This window comes from Fusarium graminearum, chromosome 1 (assembly GCF_000240135.3).
Source record: "Fusarium graminearum PH-1 chromosome 1, whole genome shotgun sequence".
NCBI classification, from domain to species: Eukaryota; Fungi; Ascomycota; class Sordariomycetes; order Hypocreales; family Nectriaceae; genus Fusarium; species Fusarium graminearum.
The window spans coordinates 1,968,817-1,982,897 of record NC_026474.1 but is presented as its reverse complement, the minus strand read 5'-3'; the positions used below and the strand labels follow the sequence as shown (position 1 = coordinate 1,982,897).

Here is a 14,081-nt window from a genome sequence, read left to right as displayed (position 1 = left end):
TTCAGTTCAGTGTAAAGACCCTGGTACCATCGTGACGTTTTTTTGCAGCGAGGCAATTGTACTAGATAGACCTTGGGATGGGTGATATAATAAATCACACTTAGCTACTCGCCCCAGAGACCGCTGCTATTCTGTCAACCCTCTAGTGGGGGTCCCCCAGACTAACAGTGGCCAGGCGCTTGTCGATTTGCGGTAACTTCAACTAAGAATCGCCACTTTCACTCTCTCACTCCCTCTCACATGAAACTTCACTCATAAACCGTCGTCGCCCGCACGAAGAGACGAGGAATTCAACTTGCGCGCGCTGCTTCCCTCTCAATCCAGTTTCATTCATGACACGCCATATAAAGTTGTCGTCTGCTTATGGGTAGTATCTACTATCCCCAGTTCTACTAGTCCTGAACACGATCCCGAGCCCCCGGTATGCAGGAACAACTCCTGGAGTACAGATCAAATCAAATCCTGCTCTACAGATATCCGCTACTATCTCGCTTCATTATCCCAAAAGGCTTCAGGTAAAAGTCAAGACAAATGGCCAAGCAAGGCTTCTGTAATGCTGCATTGTCTGCCATGATAACCCCAGATTATGGTACTGATAAGACCTGCACATACCCCAGATCCTTCATGTTTCCTTTGGGCCGGATGCCCCTGAAAGCTTACATGATTGTGTAGATCTCATGTGGCTTTGGTATTACTCCAGTCAGTCAAACGCCCATCTTCGTCGAGCACCAACTTGATGCAATGGTGTTTATGATATTCGACGACTCATGTATTCGCCAACATTTGATCATTTATTATATTGCTCCCACTCTCAGTTTCATTCATCCAGCCGCCCTCAACCTCTCATTCACATCTCTATACAAAAAGAAAAGATAGAATGCTACCAGCATTGAGTCAGACATGACGAAACCACTTGCGGCCAGCCTCACCCAGGGTCTGTCTGTTGTCTGATAAGGTCTTCTACCTTGATTGGTCATGCCAAGGTGTGGGGGGACATCCATGATCCAGCCTCAGCTTCATTAGACCAACAGTGACCCGACTCTCGGTGACCACAAACATCAATGCGTCTGCATCTGCGCCTCGAGCTTTCTATCCTTCCTTCCTATATGGGATCGGCTGTTTGAGCATACATGATAATTCTCGTGCCACTCGACTCTAAATTGCTTTTTCGTTGTTGGCTATGATATGATATTCGACATATCTGGCCCCGTGGCATCCGGTTAGAGTCGACGTTAGGCTCATTTGCTTCTGCCAAAACGATTCATGATGCCCATCTCCGCGGTCAAACAACATATCGCACCAGGTTTGGGCCAAGATACGGCTTGAAGCTTATGACAGTCCATCACCGCACTGCCCCCTTCATGCGAAATGAAGTCGACACATCAAAGCCTAACGGCAGATTACACCACATCAAGGATGAAACCAAAGTCAGCAAGATAATAATAGTCGGTACTGATAACGACTATAAAATTAGTAATGAGGAATCATTATGCCATAGCGACTTATTTCAGGAAACAAAATGGGCAGTGTACTACACTCAGTTCATGTACCCCTTTTCGTACTTATGCAGTCAAGCTGAACGCGACCGTTACTCAACAGTACAATATTCACTTGTAACAGATTTAGTTTCATTACCAGTCGGTTGGTTTTTCTTCAGGCTTATCATCCGAGACCTATGTCTATTTTCGATTATCCCACGGCGTGTTGTGTCACCTTGGCCAAAAAGATAGCTTACTGTCGCAGTCTATGCACATAAATCTGTAGCAAGAGGCCAAGGGACAACAGATAGGTCCCGAAACCCCGATGGCATGGTAATGTCTACTAGTACTTGCCTTGAATAAGCGTATTTACTCTTGCTCGGCTTATAGACTACACATGTGAGGACACAAGCCAACTTGTATTATACCTCCGCGATAGATCGGAACACTAGACGGTCAACGTAAAAAACGAAACCAGTCACTCGATTTATGTCATTGGAGAATATAACCATACGCTGTCTGTTTCTTCCACCCCAGAACTTGGAGGCCGACACACGCTCTAACCAAGACCTGTCCCGTTCTTTACTGAACGTGCTCCCTGACCGAATCCCTCTGTATCGTTCCAGGTACCGTGTTTTCCTGCATCTGAAAGTGCCTGCAATAGAATACCCATGATGTAGGGGAAAATAAGATAGGTCGTCGCGACGAATAGCTTGTGGGAGTACCGCGTGTACTAAAGGGGTCTCTGCGTAAGCTCCAGTCTTCTCTCAAACCATGCAGGCGAGGTGCAGGAGACAATGGCATAGGTGGCCTGGTTATTCTAATATCAGCCGTCCGTCCTCCGAGGTGCCTTTCAAACTTACAGTCTCAACGATGTCAATCAGTGGTGAAAGTGCTGAAATACGGATGAGCATGTCGGATACGCTGATGTTGTCGCTTGTCAACCACAACGCAGGCCAACAAACAAAGTGGCCGACCTTGATCCAAAGCAGACATTCGACCAATGCTCCCATCACACAGAGACCCACGGCTCCCATTTCTACAGATGCCCATGGACCTGGACCTTCGTCGCAAAACACACAACAGTAGGTAAACATTCCAAGACCGCAAGCCTCGATATCCCATCGCTGCAACGAAGAAAGTGTATCAGCAAGTATATGACGTGATAGTTGGAGTGGATAGTAGAGACTTACAGAACATCTCAGCGGTTCTAGAGTACCTAGAGTCATGAAGGTTATCAAGACTCGTGCCGCCATCTGACCGTAGTCCCCTCCCGGACTCTCTTCAAGTCCGGGTAGCTTCACACGAGTGAACAGAAGTATCAGGCTGAGAAAGTAAAGTTCCTCTAGGAAATGATGAACAAAGTAGCTCACAACTCGCTTGATTGATTCGTCCCAAGTGACAGGGGTCTTTCGAAGAAGTCGTCTCTTAGAGATTTTGTTCAGGTCCAGCTGTACCGGTGGTTTCAGTGTTCTATTCCTGTTGGATCTCGCCTTTCCATTCGGGTTTGAGCTGTTCTTGTTCTGGTTCGAATTGTTCTTGTCCTGGTTCGAATTGTTCCCATTCTGCCCACGAGCCTTATTCTGACCTCGTGCGAATCTCTTTCTGGCGTTTTTGCCACGGTTGTTGCCGTTGCCGTTGACTTTGATGTTGGCGTTTGCGGCTGTCTCTGTAATGAGTTCTTTCTCTGGCTCTTCTGGCTGTACTGGAGTGACAAGACCGCTGAATTTCACCTCCTGCTCGGCTCTCTGTTTAGCCTCTTCAGGTAGTGCCATTGCCCAGCGCGAAAGGAAGTAAAATACCAGACCGACGAGGGGATACTCAAGATCATCTATGACATCAGATACGAGTCCGCGATCGGTGAGATACTTTCGGAGAGCGGATAGAGGGAGTGTCAAGAACGACACCACCCAATAAAGGATGTGGTGCTTGGGAGATAGCATCGTGGTCAACAATAATTGATACAAGAGATCGTGATAATGTTGATTGAGTGATGCAAGATTACCGAATTCACGTACGTTGCAAGAAATAAAACATTTCTCAAAGCCACCTTCAAAGAGGGTGCACAAAGGACAAAGAAAATTACGTAGGATAGCGACTTCCAAACACGTTTGGTGATAGCCTCAATAGCAGGTGCACACGAGGGGGGGGGGGGGGGGGGGGCCAAACAAACTTCAAAGGGATTAGCACAATACTAACCCTTCTGGCTAACACATCACATGAACACAACAAACGATCCATTAAGTGCGTAATACCTTAGTAGTGTGTAGACTCAAGAGGATGTGTTGAAGCATTTATTACTGCACTGTAGGCAGTTTCTTGTCTGGCCTTCTATCTACTTATGATAAAAACGGGCGGCACGCGATCCCTCAACAATAGCCAAACAAGAATAAAAAACATTATATACTTAAACAATCCACGTCCATTTTGTGGATCGTGTTTGGTGTAAACCCCAGGTGTCCAAAAACCCTTCCCAGATGCTCCTTTTCCAATGCACGCGTATGTATGTATGTGAGACGCGGTGATACTACCACAAGAATAAGTACCCAAAATAGTACTCCAAGACTCTATAAGAAGCCATGTAGAAAGTACGCAACCGTTCTGGCTGCTGAAAATCATTACCGAATAATGATAAGATGTAAAAAGCAGACAACTCCGGTTCGCTAAATGCATTACGAGCACCAACTGTAAAAGGTACTCCCATCATCATACTCCAATTAATGTGGTCTTTCTATTTTCCCCTGTTCCTTCTCTTTTAGACGTTGCCACTGAGCGTCTTGAATCTGTCCTCAAAGGACTTAACTTGCTCCTGCTCAAGGAGTTTCTGGAGGCGTCGTGTTTCACGAACAGCAGCCTCTCGCTCATCTTGAAGGGTGAGCACCTCGATCTGAGCTGTACTCATTCTGGCAATGACGTCTTGCATATCCTTCTCAGCATCCTCGAGCGCCTTTTCCAGCTCAGTCACTCGCTGGCGGAGTACCTCCATCTGCGCAGCTTCCTCGAAGGACTTTTCGCTCAGGCGTGGCGACCGGAGCGCGCCAGGGAATCGAGGTGATAGTGGGCTAAGCAGTGAAGGCTTGCGGTTGGCCTGGAAACTAGGAGAACGAGGGCCATAGTAACTGGCGTTGTTGCTCATACGCTGAAGCTGAGCATTGTGGGCATCACGGATAGCGGTGATCTCTTCCTCGTGACGGTTGACCCGATCTTCAGATGCTGTCTGGGCAGCAATAAGCTTGTCCTCCATAGACTTGAGGCTAACTTGGAGGGCAGCGATACGGTCCGAGTTGCTCTTGCGGTCGTTGTCACCTCGAATGACAGCGTTAGAGAGGCGCTCTCGAAGCTGTGCGTTGGCTGCGAGCTGCTGCTGGACTTGAGAGGCGAGCTCTCCAACCCGACGGGCCGAGTCATTGAGCTCATCGGCGAGAGCGCGTTCACTCTCGATACCCTTAGTCTCGGATTCGCTCATCGTCTCGTACTGGTTTCTGAGACTGTCAATTTCAAACTTGGCAGCATCGCGCTCAGAGACTGCAATGGAAAGAGTGTGCTCGAGGCGCTCGACAGCAAGCTGGGTCTTCTCATCCGCTCCGGTCTCGTGCTCGAGTTCCTTGATTCGTTCAAGCGACTCGGCATAGGCGGCCTTCAATTGGTCATATGCCTTTGCAAGTGACTCTGATGTTACTGGTATGCTACCGAACGAGTTGCTGCCAGTGCTTGAGCCACTTGAGCGGGCGAAGGAGGGAGGAATAAGGATGTCCTTCTCCTCCAAGAGTGCACGGAGCAGAGCGATTTCCTGCTCGGCCTTATCTAGATCCATTTTGAGACCACCAAGGCCACTCTCTACCTGCCACTTCTGCTCAAGGGCATCTTCAGCTCGGCGGCGCAAAACGTTGATCTCAGTACGAAGGTTAGAGATCTCTCGTTCAAAGCCAGCCTTTCGAGGGTTTGCTGAGAGGAGCCTCTCCCGCTCGTTCTGCAACATTCTAATCTTCTTCTCGTTTTCGCGGTTTTGGAACTCCTGGCGATCGAGAAGGTTTTTCAGAGCGCTATGAAGAGCGTCTCTCTGAGCCTCAACATCCTTTAATCTCTCTGAGAGAGCTTCTCTGGACTCAATCTGCACATTCTTAACACTGTTGGATCTAGACAGGCCTGAAGGGCGCTGGCCGCGGAACGAGCCAGTCGCGACCGAGTTAGATCTGGCAAGGCCGCCACCGAAGCCACCAGACATGGCACGAGACATGCGGGTGTTGTTAAGCGACGGAGTAGGGGAACCGGGTCTCGAACCACTTCGCAAGACGTCGTATTCCTTCCTGAGCATATGGAGTTCCTGCTGCATCTTTGAAGACTCATATGTTAAGTTTGAGTATTCAGCAGCCTCAATTTCGAGGCCCTCGACACGAGCCCTCAGTTGAGGAACAACCTCATCACGGAGGTTGTCTCTCTCGCTGGTGGCCTCGTGGAGTTCTCCTCGGATGGCGTTGATGAGGTCCTCAAAGTTGTTCTTAACAACGCGCTCCTCAGACAGCCGCCTCCTGAGGTCGCCGCAGGTGGTCTCGAGATCCTTTAGTCGTCCAGTGGCGTCCTGGTTGTTCATTTGGGCGAGGTCGACTTGCGACGCCTTTTCGGCAAGCTCTTTGATCTGCTGATCAAGCTCTTTTCGCCTCCCCCTTTCATCTTGGAGTTTGTTTGTGAGTTCTAATCTTATTGAAGCCTTCTCTTGTTCAGATCTCCTTTGAATCTTTTCAAGTTCCTCTCGACTCGGCTCGGCGTCGCTCAACTTTGCTGAACTGTAACCTGAGTCGGAGTAGTAATCGCTTGACCTCTTACCAGGGGCCTGAGGGTTGTTGATCTGTTCCTGGAGCCTGTCTACCAGGTCTTCCAGGTCCATCTCGCGCCGAATGGAGCTTGCCAGCTCGACGCTGATGGCTTTTAGTTCGTCTTCCATTTCGTCAATTTGCGCGTAAGCGGGGGACTGTAGAACCGGTGAGTATGAGTTACGAAAGGGCAGGGTATCCGTTACACCAGCGGCATATTCCTGAACAACGGATTGAGGGCTGCTAACCGTATCATTTGCTGTGCCGTATTTTGAAGGAGATAACGGCGAATATGCGGACGAGAATTCCGTCCCAGACGGTGAGGGTGAAGGCGCTGCCCAGTTGAAGAGAGAAGCAAACGGTGAGTTCTGGCCCGGCGACTTGGGCAAAGGTTTATTGAGCTGCGGCGATGGTGTGTTTTGAGCCGATGGTGAATTGGTATCATCAGGGGATGAGTCGTAGTTCGCAACGTCAATTGTGACCTTGTCGAGCTTGAGATGTGGTGGAGTTTGCTTTGGAACAAACATGGGAGCGGGAGCCAGTTTCGGGTTTGAAATAGTATTATCGGATGAAGGCGATTGGGCTCTTTGAGCGTCGGCTTCAGAGTGATCCTTTGGCTGTGTTGGCTCGGCGGGGTCGGGAACAATTGCAATTTCTTTGTCCCTCGAAGTGATATTTTTGGCTTTCTTGTCGTCGTTGTCGTCGTTATCGTCTTCTGTGTCACTCCCATCAAGGATAGTTTCACGGGTAACGTCTGGTCCAGATTCTGATTTCGATTCAGATATCAAATCGTCATACCCATCCAGGACATCTGAGAAATCAGAGCTGGAGGCAGTAGGGCTGTGTCCTGGAATGTTCTGTGTTCCAAGGTTTGTCGCGGCAAGGGACGCCAGGTTGGCGTCGGGAACTCTAGAGAGGAATTCGAGTCAGCAACAATTTATGCAAGGGAAGCCAGGGGAACCAAGTTGGCCATGTGAGACATGAAGACAAAGAGACAAAGAATATAGTTGAGGGCAGAACTCACTGGGCGGTTGGCGGCCCGTTGCGAGAAGCGGAGGAAAACTCGTAGAGGGTAGGACTGTCGATGAGTCCAGGCCTGGAGAACCTTTGGCTCGGCAATGGCAAGTCGATGATGGACGGCAGAGGTGATCCTGATGACGAGAAGCGCAGGGCAATCGCCGACGCCGACGTGGAGAGAGGTTTGCGCTTGATGAAGCTTCCAGAGGATTGAACAGAACCGGTAGGCGAGGTGACAGACTCGGGGCCAGGTACGGAGGACGAGCCGGGTAGGACGTCAACCGTTTGAGATCGAGCGAGAGTTGCTGGAGATCGCAGAGCGGGCACGTGGGATTCTTTTTGGAGTTGAAACGAATGGCTCGATGTTGCAGAGGACGGACGAGAGTCGGCGCTATTATCGACAGGGTAATAAGAGGTTGAGGTTGCAGCAGCAGAAGTTGCAGATGCGCCAGGAGGTGTCTTGGTATCAGAACGAGTATCAGAAGTTGCAGAAGGCTCCGTTACTCCAGACCCCGGAGCGGAAACAGCCAGGGCGGGTTCCATATTTGGAAGATATACCGACCGGTCCTCGCCAGATCAAAGGACTGCACCAAAGAGGACGCTTCGCAGCAAGTCTTGGTCTTGGGCGGCGGTAAGATGTGAGAGAGAACGGTAGAGGCGTGAGGAGTGGGGGTGAAGTTGTAACGGAGGAGAGGGCGTGTGCCGCACGACAGGACGGGACGCAACACAGACGTAGACACAGACACACCAATAAGCCAGGTATAAGTTACAGGTAGTACTTTGTACAAGTGGTATAATGTGTACAGTTGGTAGGTAGTAAGTAGGTGGTGTCTTATCACCGGAATAAGGTGCGTCGGTCAATCATGAGCAACGGGTGAGGGAAGGGAAAGAAGAGAAATGAAAATTAGCCCCTGGGGGAGACGAACGAAGCGAAGGGAACTGTCAGGAGCAGGAGCAGGAGCTTGGAGCGATGGCTGGGTACTATGCACGATAGTAGTTTAGGTAGTCTAGGCGGTTGATTCTAAGGTCAGGGGTCCAATAATGTTTTCATTTGATCTAAGCTTAGCTCGAAGTAGCTTGGAAAAAGGGGCATGGGTTCGATTCGATGATGACGACGGGTACCCCCTGCACCGAATCCCCGCAAGGTCAGTACACAAGAGGTTTGCACTTTGTAAGGTTGATCGATCATTATGTGAGGGGCGAACTGCATCTCCCAATCTCATGTGAGGGTTTTTGGAAGGAATGGTGAGGCTTGATAGTAGAGCTGACCTCTTGTCTAGCACATACTCGCATGGCATTGGATCGTGGGAAAAACAAAGGGAAATAAAGCACAACAGTTGATAGCCGCGCAATGAACCAGTCAAAGCATCTCTGTACCTGAAAGGTTAATCGCCTAACCAATTGCAATTAAACAACAAGGGTGTTCTGGTGAAGGTGGTGACCAACGGAAAGGATCCATTGGGGGGGATTTACCATAAAGTACCTGCACTAGCGCCTAGGAAAGGGCGCTACCATAACAAACCCTTCAGGGGAAGGCGAGCTATTGATCACCTGTACCTTGACATTAGAGGTGATACAAGATCCAATTGCATGCGCCGCGCAAAGAGCGGCACGGCACTCAATCCATTTCAGGCTCTATAACCCTTTCATGTGGATGATTAAGGTACAGTATCATGATACTACCTTCCAAGTCTTGAAGGTCAGGGACAATCCTTTGTCGATACCTCTTGTCCCTTGACCTTGACAGGTACCTACGCATAGACACGTCCAATTAGACTCATAAAAGTCCCCGTATCTTCATCTCGTCTCGTTGACTCTATAGATGGGACAAGAGAAACGATCTGCCATGGACCAATCTGCGACCAATGCCTCAGGTAGCTCAATTGCTCAATGTCGTTCCAAAGGCCGAGATGGAATCTGAACAAGGCTGGCGCAAGGATGAAGCGCCAAATTTGGATTTTCCAGCATGTCCTTGGCCTCTTTCGAGTCATTTGCCGCCCTCTTTGTACGAAAATAAACAAAGTTGCGTGACGGAAAATTGTGTTACCGTTATATTAAGGCGGCGGCTATCGAAACGGTTTCGCGATTCTGTGCATATGCGTGTAACCGCACGTCAACCGGTGGAAACTCTTCTTTTCTTCTTCTATTTTTGCTTCTTTTTTCTATGCACAATTTCAAATTCTCCGGCTCTAGAAGAAAGAAAGACCACTACTCTGTACAGTCGATCATAGTCCGTATGGTATATATGTCTAATGCATCCTTGGACAACATTGATTTCTCCGGCAACACATTCAGCTCAACCGCCTCATGATCCAGGGGTTCAGATAGTGCCCCTACCTTGACGAATCAAGTGCTAGATGGTGTCTAATGAGCTAGTAGACCTGACGAAATGGGCCATAACTGGTTGCGTTTAGCGCCTGGCAAACATTCATGAAGAATCTAATAATTGATTATCAACTCTAGATTCACTCCGTCCCTTTTTATTCATAGTTGTGCTTTCTATTAGTGACTGGCGGTGTAGGTGCAATGTCTTCACTAAGCGCTGTATCAAACAAGACTCCATCTCTCTCTTGTGTGACATGTTCACTGAAAGAACAGGCTGGCATCTGATGGACTGTGTCCATGTGCTACGACAGATTCTATCGCAGGGTGTCCCTTGTTACACACCTTATTATCTGTCCGTTTTCAGGGTCTTTCCCTTAGATCCGGATCACGACTGGCTTGAACTCTATTGCTATGACAGACAGGGTCATCGGCAGTCGAATGTAACAGAATTCGTAATGATACTGTAAAATACTCTGGCGATAAATAATTATTTGTTCTCATCGTACATGCACTCGATGACAGGTCGAACCTCTTGTCGCCATCATACAGATGCATCACAAATCCAACACTATCGAAAGCCAAGCATCATAGTCATTCGGGCTAATAAAGATGCACATCATCATGACAGGGGTATATTTGAGTACAGGGTATCTGTACCTGTGCCTGGCACCTCAAGACCAAGCCAAGTTACCTTGGAACAACAGACTTGCCCGGAAACGTTCACATCCAGTCCAAGTGGCACCATGACCTGCAGATCTTTACATTTCTCACACAGTCACTGTAACGCTTCACCTTTTATCACACAAGAGCACATTGAAAACGTGCTTGGAGGGACATCAAATGCAACTACAGACCTTGGATAACCCCCACTGACTTGAAATTAGGTGGCGCTTGGAGTTGTGACTCTGCCAGCGTTGTTTGCTGATCGATCTTTCTTAAATACACTCCTTTTGTCACAGCAGCTAATGAGGCGCTATCGTTGCTGTTTTGACGACTGCTCCAAACTGAGTCTGGCGCCATCACATCCTAATTTCCCATGGAGTATGGGGGGATAAGCAGGTTGCCTCTTTCTACAAACAAGTAGTCGATGTTTGGCTCGGTCAGATCTGCTATAGGGTATTCGTTTCGTGTTGGCCATGAATCGTGTTATGTTTTCAATGCACGACATACGAGGACACGACGAACTTGATTAGCGAAAGGTAGTCTAATGCTAGTTTGTTAGATGACTTTAGAAACGGTTCTCGTATCGGAGTCTGAGTTTAGTCTGGAGGCTTGTGCCTCTGGCTGTCATAGTGGCACGATGGCAACCATGTGCTGCCCCTGTTGGTAAGACATGACCATACTGAACTTTACTGTCGAGAGCACTAACCGAGACCTTGATCAGGGACACGCACCAGTAGGTGGCAGGTGACAGGTACCAGCAACCTGGAATACCAGAGAGGATGTGTGCTGAAACAGACCATTTGTCAAGGTAGGCATGATCATCAGCTAGTGAATCAAGCCAGCTCTACTAGTCGACTCATTGAGACAGGTTAAAAGGAATGTATCTATCAATATGAAGGGAGAAAAAGCACACTGTATTGGTTAACAAAAAAGTGAAATATGCGTATTCTTAAGCTTCCCTATTATGACACTATATCGTGATATACTTCCAATTCAGAAACACCAGGCACCAAGTTCAATAACCAATATAAACGCCCTGCTCACCCATCAATAACTCACGCAACATTTCCTTTAGGAAGCAATGTCCATTGTCCTCCACAAGAGCACTTGCGTTGCTGTGCCAGGACAAACGTGAACCCAGGTCTACTCCCAAAGATATCCTCCATCACAGCAGTACACCTCGAGCACCGCCTCCACTGCTTGTTGGGGGAGGGTCTGATCTGCATCCGCTTGAATACATCGACGTACAGCGTACCCCGTGCCTTCTTAGCCGCCAAGCTGTGTTCGTCATCCTGGACCTCGAGAAGATCGTAATTTGCAAAAAACAGTCGGCCCGGATCCACAGACTTTCGAAACAACGGAAGGTCTGTGGCGAAGAACTTCTTGATGATCTGGATAAACGCCGAAGGGGGTGATCCTGACAGAAGCATGGAGAGTTCTATCTGCGAGCGAGTCGACTTGACTGCCATGTCAATTTGCTTTCCCTGTGGCGGGTTCGCCTGACCCTTGACGAAGCTTGGCAGGAAGATTTGGTAGGTTTGTCGTATCTCCTTGCTAAGCTCGGTGAGGAGAGTTTCAACTTCGGAAACCTTGACGAGTGCCGATGAAGTCACCTGCTGCATTGCCTGATATGCCTGTTGCAGCTGAGGGGCCGCCCTGCCCGAAGCACCCTCAACGACAGCTGACTGCCTCCTATAGAACTCGATGGCCCGGCCACTCAATCCTTCCAAGTGTGCCAGCCTTCGACAAACTGCTGAAAGGAACCCTCGACTAGATGAGCTCATTAAGAAGTGAAGGGCAACGTTGTTCTTCTCTTGAAGGTAAGAAGCCACCTCGCTGAAGCGCTCCCGAGTCAACAGTGATTGGAAATGGCTGTCATTCATAAGCTCAAATAGAGAGTCCATAAGCCAGGCAATCAGATCAAGTGCCCACTTTGCACAGCCAACAAGTGTCGCCATGACCTCTGTATTTATGTTAGCAGCCGCTAATGGCGTAAATGTCATATCCGCTATAACTCACCAGGTTCGTCCAAAGGACTGAGCTTTTCTCTAACCGTAACAGGCGTGTTGCTGGCAATAGTAATGAGAACAACCACGTTCCGGACGTTCAGAAAGAGCATGGAGAATTTGCCTAGGAACGATCGGGGACTGAGATCACCACGGAACCCAAGCGCGTTCATGATGCTGAGGCAGTACTGTAGAGAGCCATTTCGCACAAGGGAATCGTGATGAGTGTCTTCTGAGTAGTCGATCTGGATTTTAAGGATCCTGATAAGCTCAGTGACCCAGTCTTGGACGAATCCTGCTTGTGTTAGTGATATATATGGTGATAACTAGAATAAATACACACTCTTCTTTGTTGTATACGGCCTCACAATGGCAAGTATATCATCGTAGTTGTTCTGGTGAAACATGGCTGGCGCAGCAGTGACGGATAATGCAGCAATGCTACCAGCATAATTGGCTATTATTGGGTTAGAGATGTTTGCAATCAGCAGTCCGAATGTACATACCATCTTGCATCGTGTTTCCAATATCACCGTTGGGGTAATGCAGCTTAGTCCATTTGATCTTGCCGTCTTCACCCATTTGCACCATTGAGCAATATGTGGGCGAGAAGGCAATTTGTTGACCTGCAAGTCCGGTCAGCCAGGGCTAAAGGGACAGTAGGTGAGTGACTTACAAGGCACTTCGTCTGTAAATGTCCATCCAACTTGTCGAAGGTTCATAATCTTGTTGAATTCCTGAGTTGTGTAGATTTCGTCGAATGTTAGTCGATCGCGGTACTCTACTGTGCCGTCTGCGAAAGCAAGCACCAAGATCTTGCCGAAGGTAAGGGTATGGAACGCAACTACAACTTTGTTAGACGTAATAGGTGCGACCTTGCGCAGTTGCGTGACAGGAGGTAGTTCTGAGGAAATGCTGTTTCGTCGGCTGCCAAGCTGCTCCCAAGCTGACGATAGATTCTGCCGTTGCTCAACAACCTCCCAACGGTCGAGGACACTTTGTGCAGCCTGGTAGGATCCCTCACTGGAGGTACGCGACTTGACTGTGACGACCATAGGTGACGTGGGATTCTTTCCAGTATTATCCAGGAGAGAGGGAAGAACTTCTAGGTGGGAGAGTTCGATCATTGACGCGTCAATACTAGAATCACCAGGGCCGCCCTGAAGCCAGTTCGTGGTAGCCAAGTGTTTCTCAACCAAAGACGGGCTCAGGTTTCCTGCAGGTCTTCCTGGGACCTTGTCCGCTTGAGAAGCTTGGCCCCATTGGATCTCGATCTTGACGAGCCTCAATTGTTTTGAAGTTGTTGCAAGTGCAAGGAGCAGATGTTCTGGTAATTGTTAATGGCAAAACTTGAGGCAGGTATGGAATCAGATACACTCACTCTTTTCAGACGTAAAGGTTGCGTGTGTGATGAGTTCATCGGAAGCGCTTATACTTTCGAGTTCTATAGTCGTCTCCTCAACTCGACTGTTGTTTTGTGACCAGATCATCCTGAGAACACCATGCGTAGTGATGGTCAACAGAGCGCTCTTGGCCGGGTTTGGGTGAGATGGCCCGCTGTGGTGAACGAATGAACTTTCATAAGTATATCCGTTGTGCTGTTTGTTTGCCGGCCCGTACATGATATTGTAGGACTATTCGTATCACGGTTAAGAAATGATATAAGGCGATAATTGTCAAATAGACGTACCTGTTGATTTGAAGGTGCAACGGTGAGCCAATAGGCACCGACAATGGTATGGACATCATCAATCGGATCCGCGTCCCATTTCCTTGAACAA

The 14,081-nt window shown here is 48.7% G+C and overlaps 3 protein-coding genes across 3 annotated transcripts in view; all 3 read right to left on the bottom strand.

Moving 5' to 3' along the window:
- Positions 1-2,037: 2,037 nt before the first annotated feature.
- Positions 2,038-2,734, bottom strand: FGSG_00619 (uncharacterized protein; the record flags this gene model as incomplete). Its single annotated transcript, XM_011318008.1, has 3 exons — positions 2,038-2,211; positions 2,342-2,605; positions 2,672-2,734. 3 exons carry the CDS (start codon positions 2,732-2,734, stop codon positions 2,038-2,040), a joined length of 501 nt encoding a protein of 166 aa, XP_011316310.1.
- A 1,317-nt stretch (positions 2,735-4,051) lies between these two features.
- FGSG_00618 (uncharacterized protein) lies at positions 4,052-7,849 on the bottom strand (the record flags this gene model as incomplete). The annotated part of the gene is made up of 3 exons (XM_011318007.1): positions 4,052-6,447; positions 6,538-7,198; positions 7,314-7,849. The coding sequence occupies 3 exons, from the start codon at positions 7,847-7,849 to the stop codon at positions 4,234-4,236; spliced, it is 3,411 nt and encodes a 1,136-aa protein (XP_011316309.1). The 3' UTR covers positions 4,052-4,233.
- Positions 7,850-11,349: 3,500 nt separating this feature from the next.
- Positions 11,350-14,081, bottom strand: part of FGSG_00617 (uncharacterized protein) — a gene marked incomplete at both ends in the record, with an annotated part of 3,247 nt that continues 515 nt past the window's right edge. Inside the window, 6 exons of the mRNA XM_011318006.1 lie at positions 11,350-12,257; positions 12,314-12,488; positions 12,669-12,757; positions 12,807-12,926; positions 12,977-13,627; positions 13,682-13,934. Of these exons, the coding sequence (XP_011316308.1) occupies positions 11,350-12,257; positions 12,314-12,488; positions 12,669-12,757; positions 12,807-12,926; positions 12,977-13,627; positions 13,682-13,934 (2,196 nt within the window). The remainder of the gene's footprint in view (positions 12,258-12,313; positions 12,489-12,668; positions 12,758-12,806; positions 12,927-12,976; positions 13,628-13,681; positions 13,935-14,081) is intronic.